Source organism: Corythoichthys intestinalis, chromosome 4 (assembly GCF_030265065.1).
Source record: "Corythoichthys intestinalis isolate RoL2023-P3 chromosome 4, ASM3026506v1, whole genome shotgun sequence".
In the NCBI taxonomy this organism is placed as follows: Eukaryota; Metazoa; Chordata; class Actinopteri; order Syngnathiformes; family Syngnathidae; genus Corythoichthys; species Corythoichthys intestinalis.
The window spans coordinates 48,700,581-48,719,251 of NC_080398.1; the positions used below are offsets into that span (position 1 = coordinate 48,700,581).

Genomic DNA, 18,671 nt, shown 5'->3' on the forward strand with positions numbered 1-18,671 from the left:
CCTGTCAGGGACCGTGGAAACTACAGTGGACACCTTTTCAAAAGTTATCATTAACTTAAATCATTGACTGCCAGCCCAAATGACAGAGTATCTGTTGTTGTGGTAGTTAGTAAAGGAGGAAACCTGATATCGAATAAGCCTATCGTTCAATGGCATCCAGACCCTCCCTGTTAAATTGGATCAGATGTTGATTGCTGTCAATGGCAGCCAAATAGTTAAGTAAGGTCACAACACAAAACAAAATCAATAAAATTTCTAGAGAAAAATACACATGGGACACACTTAACACTTTAAATTTAAATGAATGTTTTTAGTATTCTTCATCTTTTCTATAGATTACAATTTGTTTTATTTTTTTAAGTTTTTAGTTTTTAGTTTTTGTTTTTAATACTTTTGTTCTATTAAGATTTTGTCTTATGACTCATGGCTTTTTTTTTTTTTTTTAATTTGCATTATTATTTGTTTGTTTGTTTGTTACTTTTTAAATAATAGACATTTTTCCTAAAGAGATCGTTAATTCAAATTCATTTTTTTTAATATATTATATTACATATTTCTTATATTCATATTTCTTTCTTTTTTTTTAATTGCCTAATACAGAATACGGGCGCGCAACACTAATACTACAATGGGGTGTCAATAGTCGGCTGCACAATATTGTCCTTTGGGCCACAAATTTGAGACCCTTGTTCTACAGGTATGTAATAAAAACATTTAATCTTCTGAGACCAGAGCTGCTGCTTCTTCTTCTTTTTTCAATTCAGGAGGTTGAGGGGAGGGGGGCTCAAAATTTATGCATGAAAGTGTTAGAAGGGTTGACTAGAGAGGTGATGTCTAGTATAATCTGAGAACTGCAGCCAGCCCCTCCCAATTCAACTGGATTGGACGTCTATCGCCGTCAATTGCACGGAAACATAATCATTCACTGTTAGCCCTGCCGGTCATAATGGTTTGGACGTCTATTGCTGTCAATGACAGCTAATAAATTAACTCACCCACCAAAGCAGTTGTCTGAACAGATACTGCAACCTACGGGCACAAGTGGGCATAACATTACACTCGATCAAAGTGTCTTTGGAATTATTTTATTGGCGACTCTTTATGCCAGCACCTACACTGCTGGCCAAAAGTATTGGAACCCCTTCAATTCTGTCAGATAATGCTCAATTTCACCCAGAAAATGATTGCAATTACAAATACTTTGGTAGTAAAATCTTCATTTATTTTGCTTGCAATGAAAAAACAGAAAAGAGAATGAAAAAAAAAAATTAAATCGTTATCATTTTACACAAAACTCCAAAAAAGGGTCAGACAAAAGTATTGGCACCCTCAGCCTAATAGTTGGTAGCACAACCTTTTAGACCTTTCTTTTTAGGCCAACTGCTCCAGATATCTGTGATTTTACGGGTGTCTTCTCCAAACCGCCATTTTCAGATCCGTCCACAGGTGTACTATGGGATTTAGGGACTTCATTGCTCGCCACTTTAGAAGTCTCCAGTGCTTTCTCTCAAACCATTTTCTAGTGCTTTGTGAAGTGTGTTTTGGGTCGTTTTCCTGCTGGAAGACGCCTTTGAGGGAGACCCAGCTTTCTCACACACAGAGTCCCTTTTCATTCAGACGCCGACGGATAGTACGAGTTGACACTGTTGTACTCCCGGACTGCAGGACAGCTTGAACTTGTTTGGATGTTAGTCGAGGTTCTTTATCCACCATCCGCACAATCTTTCGTTGAAATGTCTCGTCAATTTTTCTTTTCCGTCCACATGTACTGGACTGTCTCAGAAAATTAGAATACACAATATTCTAATTTTTTGAGACAGTCCTTTGTATATATACAGGACTGTCTCAGGAAATTAGAATACACAATATTCTAATTTCCTGACTGTCTCAGGAAATTAGAATATTGTGTATTCTAATTTCCTGAGACAGTCCTGTATATATACACAGGACTGTCTCAAAAAATTAGAATATTGTGTATTCTAATTTCCTGAGACAGTCCAGTAGGGAGGTTAGCCATATTGCCATGGGCTTTACACTTATTGATGACACTGCGCACAGTAGACACAGTAACGTTCGAGTCTTTGGAGATGGATTTCCTCACATTTTTGTTTCTTAAGTCCTCAGACAGTTCTGTGGTACACTCAAGGACACAGGTTGAGTCAACTTTAATCCATTTTAACTGGCTGCAAGTGTAATTTAGTTATTGCCACCATGCACCTGCTTTGTGCCACAGGTAAGCAACAGGTGTTGTTTATTCCACAAATTAGAGAAGTATCACATGATTTTTCAAAGGGTGCCAATACCTTTGTCCGGCCCATTTTTGGACTTTTGTGTAAAATGATAATAATTTTTTTTCCATTGTCTTTTGTTTTTGTTTTGTTTTTTCATAACAAGTAAAATGACTGAATATATTACTACCAAATTTGCATGCATTTGTAATTGCAATCATTTTCTGGGAGAAATTGAGCATTATCTGACAGAATTGCAGGGGTGCCAATACTTTTGGCCAGCAGTGTACCTGTATTGAAAATGAATCTGGTCGAAAGATGGCAGCAAAACAGCATACTTTGAATTAAATGCTCCGACGTGGTACGTCGCTGCTGTATTTGAAATATTTGTCGAATAATAATGAGTCTTCTTACAAACATTACACGGACATTAAATTGAATCAATACATAAATATGTTGATTGTTTTCTATTTTTTAGAGAAGAAAGAAAGAAAGAAAGAAAGAAAGAAAGAAAGAAAGAAAGAAAGAAAGAAAGAAAGAAAGAAAGAAAGAAAGAAAGAAAGAAAGAAAGAAAGAAAGAAAGAAAGAAAGAAAGAAAGAAAGAAAGAAAGAAAGAAAGAAAGAAAGAAGGCATTTTTATTTACATAAAACATAAAAGATAACATTCCTTGATCCAGTTTGTGAGTGAAAGCATGCGTTTCAACTTGCTAAGTTCCTGCTCAATTTACAAAGCTTTTATTTTGAAAGGCTTGTGAGGAAACGGCGGTGTTATTGTGCAATTTGACACCGTTCCAGAGAGTCGAGTCGACCCCCTTCTCATTTTGTCAAGTCTCCAAATACCACCAGGTCAAACTTCGGTAAACTTGGGAATCACTGGAACAAATTCAAACAAATTCATCAAAAGGATTTTGCACTTCTTGTTTTAAAATCCTCTCAATTAATAATGGACCCCAGCGGCCCCCAGAAGGAATGGACTAATGAGAAATCTTCTATGGGCCAAGCGCCCCCACCGCCCTACAATCCGCAGCCGGGGTATCCGCAGCCTGGCCCGGGTTTTCTCCAGCCTGCATCGGGTGGTTACCCTGCCTATCCGAACGTAAGCTTTTTGCATCTATTATTTCATCCATGTAAATTTCCTAAGTAGTTTTATTTAATCGTTTAAAAGTTTTCTATTTTGTAGATCAGTTCCTCAATTCGATGTATGTTTGTGTATGTACATGTCACTTCAAAGTTCAAACTTAACGCTTAACAAAGTTTTGCACCTTCAAAGACTTAAATTATTGGCCTAATCCCATAAGCAGTTCAAAGGATGGATGGATGGACGGACGGACGGACGGACGGACGGACGGACGGATATTTTACTGTACTGACTGTTTAGGGTCTGAATTGAGAGCTTCTTTCAAATACAGTGTTCAAGTGATTTAGTGTCACTTTACAGGCCACTTGAAATTGTTTTCCAGCCGCTGTCTTCTCCTTGTATATAGTGCTACAATTAACAAGTTAATTTATTAAACGTATTTGAGCAAATCTAAAAAACTTTAGATAAGAATAAATGAATATCTCAGTAGATTTAAATGTATTTGTGTCACTTTTGGGAGTATTTGAGTATAGATAGGTTTCTACTGGTTATCAATTCCTGAGTATTTGAGTATATTTATAAGTATTGAGATTACCGTACATTTGGAAGTAATTCACTAGATTTTAGAGTATTTCCGCATCTTTTATGAATTAATCAAATACATCAAGGAGTATTCGTTTTAGATAGCATTAAGGGAGTATTTCAGTCGATTTAAAGCAATGGCAGAGGTTTGGTCTCAAGATTGGTAGGGACAATATAACAGCATAACCTGCATGTACACTTTTTGCTAAGGACGTTAATAAGACCAAACAGATTGGGTGAACAGTGGGGTCTGGGCTACATTTCTCACAAATATGAACCTAATTGATTCATAGGTTAAATGATCAATACAAAATACTGTAAATCTATATTGATTTATACTGTACTAACTTTCATGTGTATTGGCTAAGGTGATACACCGTTCGATTCAAACCTTTGTTTTCAAAAACTACTAAAGAAACATTTTGAAAACTTCCACAGTAAATGTCTGGATGTTATTAGCAAATTTAAATTGCAATCTTTGAACATAAATTATATTAACATACACAATAAATACAAACTTGTCAAAAATCTGTTAACTATCCAGGAATGCAAAATATAAACATTTGTTTTAAGACGACTCAACATTGTTTGTCTAAATGAATACATTAAATATAACTGGAAAAAAACCCTCTTAATCAGGGTATAACAAAAATAAATAAAAATAGAGCTTTCCTTCAGGTAAAACACTACTGCTTTCATTCACAAGCGCAGCTAAACTCAACAAAAAATGAAAACTTTTTTACCTCGACGATGATTAACAAATGATTATCTGATATAGGCTAATGTCTGCATAGGTTGCAAATAAAAACATTTTTAAATGAATAATATAAAAATAAACAACTACATTTTAGGTAAATGAGAGTCATTAGCCAGTCAAACGTGCGATTGAGGGGGGGAAATGGACCGGCACATTCAGCTAGTGAAAAGAGGTAAAAGTCTGAACATAATGAAAATAATTCACTTAATAATGGTAGGGTCAATTCTATCCTTCTAACATATAGGAAGACAAATCTAAATTACTTACAGTGGGGCAAATAAGTATTTAGTCAACCACTAATTGTGCAAGTTCCCCCACTTGAAAATATTAGAGAGGCCTGTAATTGTCAACATGGGTAAACCTCAACCATGAGAGACAAAATGTGGGAAAAAAATCTCTCGATACATGGCCCCATTCATTCTTTCCTTTACACAGATCAGTTGTCCTGGTCCCTTTGCAGAAAAACAGCCCCAAAGCATGATGTTTCCACCCCCATACTTCACAGTGGGTATGGTGTTCTTCAGATGCAATTCAGTATTCTTTCTCCTCCAAACACAAGAACCTGTGTTTCTACCAAAAAGTTCTATTTTGCTTTCATCTGACCATAACACATTCTCCCAGTCCTCTTCTGGATCATGCAAATGCTCTCTCGCGAGCTGCAGACGGTCCTTGACGTGTACTTTCTTCAGCAGGGGGACACATCTGGCAGTGCAGGATTTGAGTCCCTGGCGGCGCATTGTGTTACTGATAGTAGCCTTTGTTACTGTGGTCCCAACTCTCTGTAGGTCATTCACTAGGTCCCCCCGTTTGGATCTGGGATTTTTTCTCACCGTTCTTGTTATCATTTTGATGCCACGGGGTGAGATCTTGTATGGAGCCCCAGATCGAGGGAGATTATCAGTGGTCTTGTATGTCTTCCATTTTCTAATAACTGCTCCCACAGTTGATTTCTTTACACCAAGCGTTTTACCTATTGCAGATTCAGTCTTCCCAGCCTGGTGCAGGTCTACAATTTTGTTTCTGGTGTCCTTCGACAGCTCTTTGGTCTTGGCCATACTGGAGTTTGGAGTGTGACTGACTGAGTTTGTGGACAGGTGTCTTTTATACCGATAAGGAGTTAAAACAGGTGCCATTAATACAGGTAACGAGTGGAGCCTAGTTAGACCTCGTTAGAAGAGGTTAGACCTCTTTGACAGCCAGAAATCTTGCTTGTTTGTAGGTGACCAAATACTTATTTTCCACTCTAATTTGGAAATAAATTCTTTAAAAATCAAACAATGTGATTTTCTGTTTTTTTTTCCACATTCTGTCTCTCATGGTTGAGGTTTACCCATGTTGACAATTACAGGCCTCTCTAATCTTTTCATGTAGGAGAACTTGCACAATTGGTGGTTGACTAAATACTTATTTGCCCCACCGTATATAATTGAACTCTATATATAATGCACATAAGCTTGCTTAAAAATTGGTGGGACAAATTGAGCATCATGAAAAGTTGGTAGTGCTATGTCCCTACCCGTCCCTTGAATGTAACGTTTGTCAAGGCCAGTGTTGCCAGATTGGGTGGGTTCCCATCCCACCCATAGGGGCTATTTTCAAAGACTTGGGGTGAGAGAGAAATGCATTGGGCATTTTGATAAAATCTGGGCTACTTTTGACAAAAATTGACACTTTTAGAAGGAACTGTTTTGGTTAGTTTTAAAGGGGGTAGTTATTTGCAAAATTCACTTTTCTGAATTCAATCATTTTAAGTGTCATGTTTTCTGGACCATTCAGCTATGTATGAGAAATCAACAACTCTCCTGTCTGCCGATGGGAGCTGCTGAAACGCTCTGTCCCGCATAGCACCTCCTTTTATGCACAACACCTCCACTGCTCTGACGTGTGTTCTTTTCGGCTACTCCCGAGGAAGCACAGCTCCCTTCCCCATCAAGAGAAGTAGCAGCACCTTGAGCACACACCGCTGATGAGTGTTGGCGCAAGTACTTGTAATTTAAACCGACGGTAATTTGACAGCGGGAGAAACTATTGAAGAATGAGCCATTTTAGCATTCAAACGGTGGCCGAGAAGTGTCAGGCGAAATGGAAAGTCCAAATACTTTGCAAAAAGAAAAAAACACGAATGTGAATTGTAACACCACAAACTCCAAGTCCAAAAGCTTTGCAAAAGAAAAAAAGCAGGAATGAAATTTGGCCATAGCAGGATTGCAAATAGCCTCAACACAAATGCAAATAGCCACGACATGAACCCTACTTGCCACGTCATGAACCCTACTTGCTTGCAACAGGGGCGCTGGAAGTCACTTACAGCAGAAGGTGCTGAGGATCTTTTTTTTAGTTTTTCCCATCCAAAAACAGCCATTTTGGTCCAAATTGGTCATGCTCACGCATTTTCTCCATACAAGGCATGCACATTGGTAGTACACATGCATGCTGGATAGTTTACGTACTACTGCTCGGCTACTGTAAAGACAGCGTTCAATTTCAACTCCAGTGTGTGTTGGAGTTTTTGTCCTTGAAACAAAAGTGCCCGTGTATTATAATGCAAATCCACCCAGCTAGACGGTATAATGACACATGAACACATTTGAAAACCAAAAGGTCCAATAAGTCTCGGTTTAACACCCCCTTTTCACAACACTAAAATAAATTGCAGACTAATATCCAACAGCACTTAGCACAGCGGCAGCTCAACAGCAACAACAAACAAAAATATGACTACAATGCAAGCATGTTTTACTTATTTGAAGACATCAAAGGTAGACTTCCTTTCTGGTCTCCATGGTCTACATCTGCAGCAAACTTTTCCTCGCTGGGGACTATTATAGAATTATCATCATAATCATCTTCATTTTCAACCTGGAATTGAATTTTAGAAAATTTCGCTGTTTTTCTAAAAAAACAAGAAAAAAATCACTAAATCGTTTTAGCACCATGTTAACGCCTCCTCTGTCAACAGTTAACTTTTCCGTTCCGCTTCCTTATTCAACGTGACCTGGTAGCAAGCAAGGTGTCAGGTGATGACCATGCCGTAACCAAAAAACAACTTTTTCAACATGCATATTGGGGTTTGTGCTTTTGACAATTTGCAATCGTGCTTTGGCAATTGAGGATCTTTCTCTGGAGATCTGCATTCTTGTGTTCTTCTTTTGCATTAGTGCTGCAAGCCACTTGCATTTGTGTTGTGGCAATTGGGGTTCGTGCTTTTGCCAGTTTGCAGTTGCGCTTTGGCAATTGGGGATTGTGTTGAAGCAGTTTGCATTTGTGCTTTTTTTCTTTTTGCTAAGTGTTTGGACTTTTGAGGGAAAGGCAGCAAACACATACAATAGTTTTTACCTTTTGATGATGATGCTTATTGGGGAAACAGCAATAGTTCCACTACAATGTACCCCCACTGCTGCTTTCATGTTATTGTTTCTAGTGATAATAAGAAAATAGACAGAGTTGAGTGATATCTTGAATGGGAGGTTGTAATTTGGGCTGGGTTTTATTTAGCTTTATTTATTCAGTGGACCCATACCCGCGCCCAGGCTGGGGGATGAAAGTTTCAGCAGAGTGATGATGCTCAACAAATGGCTCAAAGCAACATGCGCTGGACAATCGATGTACTTCATTGACAATTTCAACATATTTTCAGGGCGCAGGCATCTCTTTAAGAACGATGGCCTTCACCTAAATAAGTCAGGAGTGCGGTTACTAAGCAGCAGCATGTTTTATCTCTTGAGGCACAGACAGTCTGCTTATCTCGAGGAAAGGAGGCAAGCTGTCCCAAAACATCGGATAAACATGGTGGCTGGGATGAGTGCTGAATCAGACAGTGTGCATGCAGAATCAATGTCTCCTCCAAAAATGGAGCCGATAGTCGCTGAAGGGGAAGTGACTAAGCCAGCCCTGCCAGGCTGTGACCAACTCTCCTCTGCTGAGGCTCCACTGCCTCAACGGGAGGAGACCCTGGTAGCAGGTGATCGACTCCCTTCAGACGAGACTCAAGAAGTGGCTCCATCAGCTCAACAGGAGGAGAACGACCCGACCATGCAATCCTCTGCTGTCGAGGCCCCATCCAGCCCCAAATCCTCGCACTCCAGGACGCCACCACGCCGCCGACTCCAGGCTAAGGCCCCATCCAGCCCCAAATCCTTGCACTCCAAGACACCACCACACCGCCAACTCCAGGATAAGGCCCCATCCAGCCCCAAATACTCACACTCCAAGACGCCACCACGCCGCCGACTCAAGGATAAGGCCCCATCCAGCACCAAATCCTCACAATCCAAGACGCCACCACTCCCCCGACTCAGTCAGGCTAAGGCCTCATCAAGGCATAAATCCCCACAGTCCCGGAAGCCACCCCGCCGACGACTTAGTTTGGATGGAATAATGAGTCAACCTGATTGGGACTCCATGAATCTAGATAGCAAGGTTAACCAGTCTCTTGATCTCCTCAAGTTCATGTCTTCGCTTCCACCCTGTACCTGTCAAACCCGACAGGTGCCAGGGGAAGATGGCAACAAACCAACCAGCCTCCCCTGGAATTCTCTCGGGGCAAAGCCAAAGCACTACAACTCTGGAACTACACGGTATTATCCTTCTATGGAGGAAGCCATGTTTGCGACACCAATATGATGTGCACCGGGTCCAGGCTGTGACAACATTACAAAGACTGTTCTGTCCCAGCAAAAGCCGGGGGCTTATGGAGTACAGTATCTATGCTCAACAATCCCAGTGGTGATAAACAACAAAAAAAGGGCTAGACTGGTGAGAAATAAAAAACGTTCAATCAACTCTGCCAACCTGTTAAGCATAGTATGTCATTCCCAAAACTCACCAGTGAATCCAGTCTGGCATCTCCAATTGGCTCTGCTAAATATTAGATCTTTAGCTGGCAAATCTTTCTTAATTAATGATTTTATCAGCAAACATAACCTTGACATGTTGTTCCTAACAGAAACTTGGTTAGATCAAGATAAGAGTTCGACAGTTCTGATTGAGGCAACCCCCACAAACTTCAATTTCTTTTGTGCGCCAAGAACCCATAAGAAAGGTGGTGGGGTTGCCAGTCTGATCAGGGACAGTTTTCAATGCACGAATATTTCATGTGGTCAGTTTGATTCCTTTGAATATATTGTCATTCAGCTAAAAAGCCCTTGCAGAGCTGCCTTGGTAACAATTTACAGACCACCGAAGTATAACACAATGTTTTTTGATGAGCTTACCAAAATACTGTCTTCCGTCTTTATGGACTTTGATTGTGTTGTTTTAGTGGGTGACTTTAACATTCATGTTGATAATCCTGAAGAAGGATGTGCTAGAGAGCTTTTAAATATTTTGGATACATTTGGTTTATCTCAGCATGTCACAGTTCCAACACATAACAGAGGGCACATACTGGACTTAATAATATCCAAAGGTCTTAACATCTCTGAGGTCACAGTGAATGATGTTGCTCTGTCTGATCACGACTGCATTATGTTTAAAATGACCACCCCTGTCCATCCTCTGAAAAGGGAAACAGAGGTGATTAGGAAGCGTTACATAAGTGATAACACATGTGCGTTATTCACACATGCCTATGCTAGTGACGGGATCTGTCGTTCACTTGAGTAAACGAATCCATTCCGGTTCGTTCAGTAAAACGATTCGTTCAAACGAATCGTTCAACGAATCGTTCGCCCCCCTCATCTCCCTCCCCACCCAAATGAATCGTTCGGTTAGTGAACGGGAAGTGACGTTGCCGAACGAATCACCAAAGACCGCTTCGCAGTATAACTGAACGGGAAGTGACATTGCTTGGTCCCTCCCTCTCTTGCACATTGACCACTCGTCGTAGTTTCAGAAATGAGTGACAGGCGATATCATTCTGCTCTCAGAGACAGCCTCGTCTCCCTCCCGCTGCTGCAAAAGCGAGGGAGAACTTCCGCGTCGTCTGTCCTAGTTCTATGGGCTCAAAGTCATGGCTCGTGCTTGCATTTCGAATTAGGACACGGTTAAACATTTTCCTTTTGAGGGGGAAGTCGGGGTTTGGGGTCGGGGGCGCACGGACTTTCTTTAGCATGATCTTGCTCACATATACAATGCTGCTGCTAACAGTCAACGCGGCATGCCTGCTGTCACGAAAATAAAAATAAATCGAAAGTTTAATTTCTAATTATGGAACGGCCAACACATCATATTAACCTCTCGCTCTGTTGTATTTTTGTTTTTTTATTATTAAGATGATCGTTTTGAATTTTTGCACTGGTATTAATAAATAAAATAATCCGGTCAGCTCCCCTGTCGTCCCCGCATCTCAGATCGTCAAATGCTGACGAGAAATAATTGTTTGCTTTATGATTTCGCCTTTCTACTCTCATTAGTCTGTTAAGAAAAATGTAGACATATTGCGACATCTCCCGTGTCCGCGCGCTTTGTTTTTGGGGCGCTTGAGTAGCACATGATGGACGGATTGACATAATTTGTCAAACCAACCGACACCCTCTGACACGAAAAAAAAAAAAAAAAACACTCGGAAAAAATTGACATGTATATACAGTTTCATTGCAAATCAGTATTATGGTGATCATACTAAATATTATTTTTTTTCTGTGCACATATGAGGTACATATCGCTGCCATGAAGCCTCCATATAGTGACAGTTCTCTGCCCGCTTCACTGCCGTCACGCGACCGCAGCTCAGGTTTTGCTTGCCTCGCAGCTACGCGTGTTTTAAATTACTGTAAATTTGATAGTATATCGTCATAGGCACAGTCCCGAGTCTGTTGAGAAAAGTAGAACACTAAACCATGCTCGCTAGATTTGTGTGGTGTTTTTGTCTTTTTGAGCAGCATTTGATAGGCTCCACGTTAACAAATATGTGACAAAGTCGTTTCCTTTCATTTTATGACTCGTTCACCGCATAGTCATTACTGGAAAGTCAAGTTAGCAGCAAGCTAGGTCAGGAACCGGAGGACCGAATCACTGAACGGGAAGTGACAAAACTCAGTCTTTCCCCCCTGCCTGCACGCTGGCTGCTTATTGGCCACACGTGGAAATGAGTGACATACGCCATGATTCTGTTTCCGCTCCCTCCCCTGCCCGCGATGAGGCTGGCGTCTGATTGGTCGTGTGCGATGTCAGAAGACGCTGCCGCTTGCTCAACGCCCTCCCACGCAGCGAACAAGCGCCACCAACTTCATAGAACGAATCAGTGCAGATTGTGATTAGTTCGGTCTCGTTCACCCAAACAATTCGTTCAAAAAGAACGAATCGTTCGCGACCGATACAACACTAGCCTATGCCTCATCATTAACCCCTACAATAGCTCCAGTGGAAGAACTTGTAAATAGTTTCAGTTCCAGTGTGATGACTGTAATGGACACTATTGCCCCGATTAAGACAAAAACTTTGTCAAGAAAGAAGAGGTCACCCTGGAGAAATGCCATACTAGCTATAAAACAACAGCAAGTTTGTAGACGAGCAGAACGCAGATGGCGAAAAAACAAACTCCTAGTTTTTTATGATATCTACAAAGAGAGTCTTCGCAAATACAACCAGGAACTGAAAAATGCTAGACAATCATATTTTTCAGAGATCATTAGTAGAAACACCAACAATACTCGCACACTATTTTCTGTTGTTGACAAACTGACAAACCCACAAGCATCAATACCTCAGGAATTGGCATCTGAGGTGTCCTATAATAATTTCGCAGCATTCTTTACACACAAAGTACTAAAGATTAGACAGACTGTGTGCAACTCCGGATTAACAAATGTTACACTAAACGCCTCCCAAAATGTCCCCCACGTCAATCTTAGACAGTTTAGCCTCCTGGACTATGCCACTTTAACAGAAATTGTGTCGAAATTAAAGCCCACATCATGCTGCCTTGACATCCTTCCTTCAAACTTTTTCAAAACTGTTTTTCATTGCATAGCCCCAGACATACTTCAGATTATAAATACTTCCCTCCAAACAGGAGAGTTTCCTCAGACTTTAAAAACTGCAGTAATAAAACCTCTCCTAAAAAAACCTAATCTGGATGCCTCAACCATTAGTAATTACAGGCCAATATCAAATCTGACATTCCTGGGGAAAATTATCGAAAGGGTTGTGTTTGAACAGGTCCAGACTTTTATGATGCAAAACAATCTTTTTAACTCATTTCAGTCTGGATTTAGGCCACAACACAGCACCGAGACCGTGCTTATCAAAGTCCTAAATGATATTCGTCGGAATACCGAAGCAGGCAAATCATCTGTTCTGCTACTATTGGATCTCAGCGCCGCATTTGACACGGTTGATCACAACATACTACTCAGCAGATTGGAACAGTGGGTAGGGCTTACTGACACTATTCTTCAGTGGTTCACATCCTATTTACATGATAGAGATTTCTTTGTGTCAATTGGAAACTATCAGTCAGAACGAACCAAATTCACGTGTGGAGTCCCTCAAGGGTCAATTCTTGGACCACTCTTATTTAACATCTATATGCTTCCGTTAGCTCAGATAATGGAACAGTATGACATCTCCTATCACGCCTATGCAGATGACACACAACTGTACATTTCTGTGTCCCCACATGATTATAGTCCCTTAGTCTCCCTGAGTAAATGCATTCATCAAATCAATGAATGGATGTGCCAGAATTTTCTCCAGTTAAATGTGGAGAAGACAGAGGTGATCATTTTTGGGCCAAAAAAATGAAAGGTCAAAGATAAGCAGCCCCTTACAGCTACAAATCAAGTCAGAAACCTTGGCGTAATTATTGACTCAGACCTAAAATTTGATAGCCATCTAAAGTCCGTCACTAAATCCGCTTATTACCACCTAAAAAATATAACCAGAATTAAGGGGCTTCTGACTCAACAAGACATGGAAAAACTTATGCATGCATTCATTTTCAGTAGATTGGACTACTGCAACGGTATATTTACAGGTCTTGATAAAAAATCAGTCAGGAAGCTGCAGCTAGTACAGAATGCAGCAGCCAGAGTCCTCACAAATACAAGGAAGCTGGACCACATTACACCGGTTTTTAAATCACTACACTGGCTTCCAGTGAGTCAAAGGATAGACTATAAAATACTACTGCTCGTCTACAAAACACTTAATGGCCTTGGACCAAAATACATGCTTGACTTGTTAGATTCCTATGAGACATCTAGACCCCTAAGGTCGTCTGGAACGGGTCTTCTGCATGTTCCAAGAACAAGAACCAAGCAGGGTGAGGCAGCATTTAGTTATTATGCTCCTCACCTCTGGAACAAGTTACCCGAACGTCTGAAGTATGCTCAAACTGTTAGCTCCTTTAAATCAGGGCTAAAAACACTTTTGTTTGGCACTGCATATCCATAACTGTCTATATATTTCAACCTACCTGCCTTCTATTCCTCTTGTGCTTATCTCCATTGCTGATTTCAATGATTATTATTAGTAGTAGTTTTTGCTTTATTTTTATTGTTGTTTTATTTTTATTTATTTTTATTCTGTGATTAAATGCGATCTTTTGTCTTGGTTTTTACGTTGTGTTGATTTAAATGTGATTTTTATGGTCTTCATGTGATGTAAAGCACTTTGAATTGCCTTGTGTTGAATTGTGCTATATAAATAAATTTGCCTTGCCTTGCCTTGCCTTAGCTGAACAGGTTTTACTTTGTGATTAGACTGGAAATCTTTTATATCTAGCAACCCTGGTTACACTATGCGTACAACACAAGCGAAGCAGGTAAAAAGTAGCTAGAAAATAGGTTCATACTCTTTATCATTCTTCTATCTGATCAATCTGTCACTGTCTTTCTCCTTCTGAGACTTTGACAAAGACCGCTTCACTCCTTGGGTCCATTAAAGCTCGTTTCTCTGGAGATCTTTTATATCTAGCAACCCTGGTTACACTATGCGTACAACACAAGCGAAGCAGGTAAAAAGTAGCTAGAAAATAGGTTCATACTCTTTATCATTCCTCTATCTGATCAATCTGTCACTGTCTTTCTCCTTCTGAGACTTTGACAAAGACCGCTTCACTCCTTGGGTCCATTAAAGCTCATTCCTCCAATTGCTGTGTATAGCATGGGTCTTCAAATCGGTCCTCAAGGCCTGCTGGGGGTCCTGGTTTGTGCCCCAACCAAACCAGCACAGACAATTGAACAAATGAGGTTTCTGCCTAAACAAGCAGCACCCGACTGCAATCAACTGATTGCACTTGTAAAACGCCAAATTGGTGGAAAGCTGTCATCTTGCTTGGTTGGAATGACATCTTGCACCCGCAGTGGGCCTTTGTGGAATAGGTTGGAGACAACCTCCATTTGACTGGCTAACATCCAGGTCACATTAGAAAAAAGATGTTGATGAATGAATTCTGTATTTTTCACTTATTAAACAAGATTCTTAACCCTGTGGGCACCTGATGAAGGTGCCCACAGGGTTAAGTGGTATGAAAAAGTATCTGAAGCATTTAGAATTTCTCACATTTCTGCATGAAATCACCATCAAATGTGATTTGACCTTTGTCATGAAATGACAAACATGAAAAAAAACAGTGTCTGCTTTAAGTAAAACCACCCAAACATTTATAGATTTTCATATTTTAATGAGGATAATATGCCATCAATGACAGAAGGGGGGGAAATAAGTAAGAGAACCATCACATTTAATATTTTGTGCCACCCTTTTTGGCAGCAATAACTTCAACCAGACACTTCCTGTAGCTGCTGATCAGTCTGGCACATCGATCAGGACTAATTCTTCTCTACAAAACTGGTGTAGTTCAGTCAGATTCCTGGGATGTCTGGCATGAATCTGAATCGCTGTCTTTACGTCATGCCACAGCATCTCAATAGGGTTTATGTCTGGACTTGGCCACTTGGACTTAGCCACTCCAGAACGTGTATTTTGTTCTTGTGAAACTATCCTGAAGTTGATTTACTTCTGTGTTTTGGATCATTGTCTTGTTGCAGCATCCATCCTCTTTTTAGCTTCAACTGTTTGACAGACGGCATCAGGTTTTCCTGCAAAACACCCTGATAAACTTTTGAATTCATTATTCCATTAATGATTGCACGTTGTCCAGGCCCTGAGGCAGTAAAACAGCCCCAAATCATGATGCTCCCTTCACCATGCGTCACGGTGGGGATGAGGTGTTGATGTTGGTGAGCTGTTCCATTTTACCTCCACACATGACATTGTGTGTTACTCCCAAACAATTCAACTTTGATTTCATGAGTCCACAAAATATTTTGCCAAAACTTCTGTGGAGTGTCCAAGTACCTTTTTGCGAACATTAAACGAGCAACAATGTTTTTTTAGACAGCAGTGGCTTACTTTGTGAAGTCCTCCCGTGAACACCATTCGTGGCCATAGTTTTACATATAGTTGATGTGTGCACAGAGATATTGGACTGTGCCAGTGATTTCTGTAAGTCTTTAGCAGACATTCTAGGGTTCTTTTTTATCTCTCTCAGTATTCTGCGCTGAACTCTTTGCGTCATCTTTGGTGGACGGCCACTCTTTGGGAGAGAGGCAACAGTGGCAAACTCTCTCCATTTGTAGGCAACTTCTCTGACTGTCGACTGATGAACATACAGACTTTTAGAGATGGTTTTGTGTTCTTTCCCAGCTTTATACAAATCAACAATCCTTGATCGCAGGTCTTCCGAAAGCTCTTTTGACCAAGCCATGATGCACATCAGACAATGCTTCTCATCAAGACATTTCTCACCATGTGTGTGTTTTATAGTGGGCAGGGCAGCTTTAAACCACTCATCAGTGATTGGGCACACACCTGACTTAAAATGTTTGGTAAAAATTGGTTTCAATTGCTCTTTAAGTCTCCTTAGGCAGAGGGTTCACTTACTTATTTTCCCCCCTTCTGTCCTTGTTTGCATGCTATCCTCATTAAAATATGAAAACCTATAAATGTTTGGCATGTTTTAGTTCAATCAAACACTGTATTTTCATCTCTCTGATTTTGACAAAGATCAGATCACATTTGATGGTGATTTTATGCAGAAATTTGAGAAAATCCAAAAGGTATAAATACTTTTTCATACCACTGCAACCCTCACATTTTGAGATGAAGGGTTCCAACCCAGGTTCAAGCCTTCCTGGGTGGAGTTAGCATGTTCTTCCTGTGCCTGCGTGTTTTTTTCCCCCTGTGTACTCCGGTTTCGTTCCACAGCTCAAGAAAATGCATGTTTAAATGCAAATTTAGGTAAAATTTAGAGAGCACCTCTAGTTATTTGCATCATGAAATTCAGGAAATGTAGTTCCGTAACCTGTGAGTATGACATGCACGTAATAGTACGAGCCTGTCACAACTGTCGTTTGTCTTTTAAGATTTGATCTACAAATTAAAATTTAAAAATTCTGTGTTCGGCCCTCGCAGGAGTCTGCATACCCCCCACCTTATGGCGGTGCTGCATATGGACAGCAGCAGTACACGGTGGGTCAACAGTACCCACCCCAGCCTGCCACAGTCACCCTCCAGCCTACGGTGTTCGTGACCCGAAGCCCTCTGGAAAACCCGGTCAAGGACTACATGTGTTACTCCATTTTCACCTTGCTGTGTTGCTGCCTGCCGCTTGGAATCGCTGCTCTTGTCTACTCAATTAACGTGAGTTACAATCATTATTACGCTTTACACCTAGCCCTTATTCAATTGGCATTTGCACCTAAACTCCTCATTCACACACCTGCTGTATAACAGATTTGTGAACTGTTTCCTTTGTGGGTTTTACTGTACATATTTACAATCATGCTTTTATTTGTTGTTGCACTTTATAGCTATTTATTGAATTATTTATTGATTTATTGATGATATTTACTGAAAGAACATCAAATGAGCTCACTCACACAGGAACCGCTGTCGACCACACACAGACTGTTGACACTTATATACAGTGCCTTGCAAAAGTATTCGGCCCCCTTGAATCTTGCAACCTTTCGCCACATTTCAGGCTTCAAACATGAAGATATGAAATATAATTTTTTTGTCAAGAATCAACAACAAGTGGGACACAATCGTGAAGTGGAACAACATTTATTGGATAATTTAAACTTTTTTATCAAATAAAAAACTGAAAAGTGGGGCGTGCAATATTATTCGGCCCCTTTACTTTCAGTGCAGCAAACTCACTCCAGAAGTTCAGTGAGGATCTCTGAATGATCCAATGTTGTCCTAAATGACCGATGATGATAAATAGAATCCACCTGTGTGTAATCAAGTCTCCGTATAAATGCACCTGCTCTGTGATAGTCTCAGGGTTCTGTTTAAAGTGCAGAGAGCATTATGAAAACCAAGGAACACACCAGGCAGGTCCGAGATACTGTTGTGGAGAAGTTTAAAGCCGGATTTGGATACAAAAAGATTTCCCGAGCTTTAAACATCTCAAGGAGCACTGTGCAAGCCATCATATTGAAATGGAAGGAGCATCAGACCACTGCAAATCTACCAAGACCCGGCCGTCCTTCCAAACTTTCTTCTCAAACAAGGAGAAAACTGATCAGAGATGCAGCCAAGAGGCCCATGATCACTCTGGATGAACTGCAGAGATCTACAGCTGAGGTGGGAGAGTCTGTCCATAGGACAACAATCAGTCGTACACTGCACAAATCTGGCCTTTATGGAAGAGTGGCAAGAAGAAAGCCATTTCTCAAAGATATCCATAAAAAGTCTCGTTTAAAGTTTGCCACAAGCCACCTGGGAGACACACCAAACATGTGGAAGAAGGTGCTCTGGTCAGATGAAACCAAAATTGAACTTTTTGGCCACAATGCAAAACGATATGTTTGGCGTAAAAGCAACACAGCTCATCACCCTGAACACACCATCCCCACTGTCAAACATGGTGGTGGCAGCATCATGGTTTTGGCCTGCTTTTCTTCAGCAGGGACAGGGAAGATGGTTAAAATTGACGGGAAGATGGATGCAGCCAAATACAGGAACATTCTGGAAGAAAACCTGTTGGTATCTGCACAAGACCTGAGACTGGGACGGAGATTTATCTTCCAACAGGACAATGATCCAAAACATAAAGCCAAATCTACAATGG

At 40.6% G+C, this 18,671-nt stretch overlaps 1 protein-coding gene across 1 annotated transcript in view; it reads left to right on the forward strand.

The window, feature by feature from the left end:
* The first annotated feature begins 2,990 nt into the window (after positions 1-2,990).
* The window catches only part of si:dkey-33i11.9 (synapse differentiation-inducing gene protein 1-like), a 55,438-nt gene continuing 39,757 nt past the window's right edge, over positions 2,991-18,671 (forward strand). The window contains exons 1-2 of the mRNA XM_057834563.1: positions 2,991-3,324; positions 17,006-17,233. Of these exons, the coding sequence (XP_057690546.1) occupies positions 3,172-3,324; positions 17,006-17,233 (381 nt within the window). The 5' untranslated portion in view covers positions 2,991-3,171. The remainder of the gene's footprint in view (positions 3,325-17,005; positions 17,234-18,671) is intronic.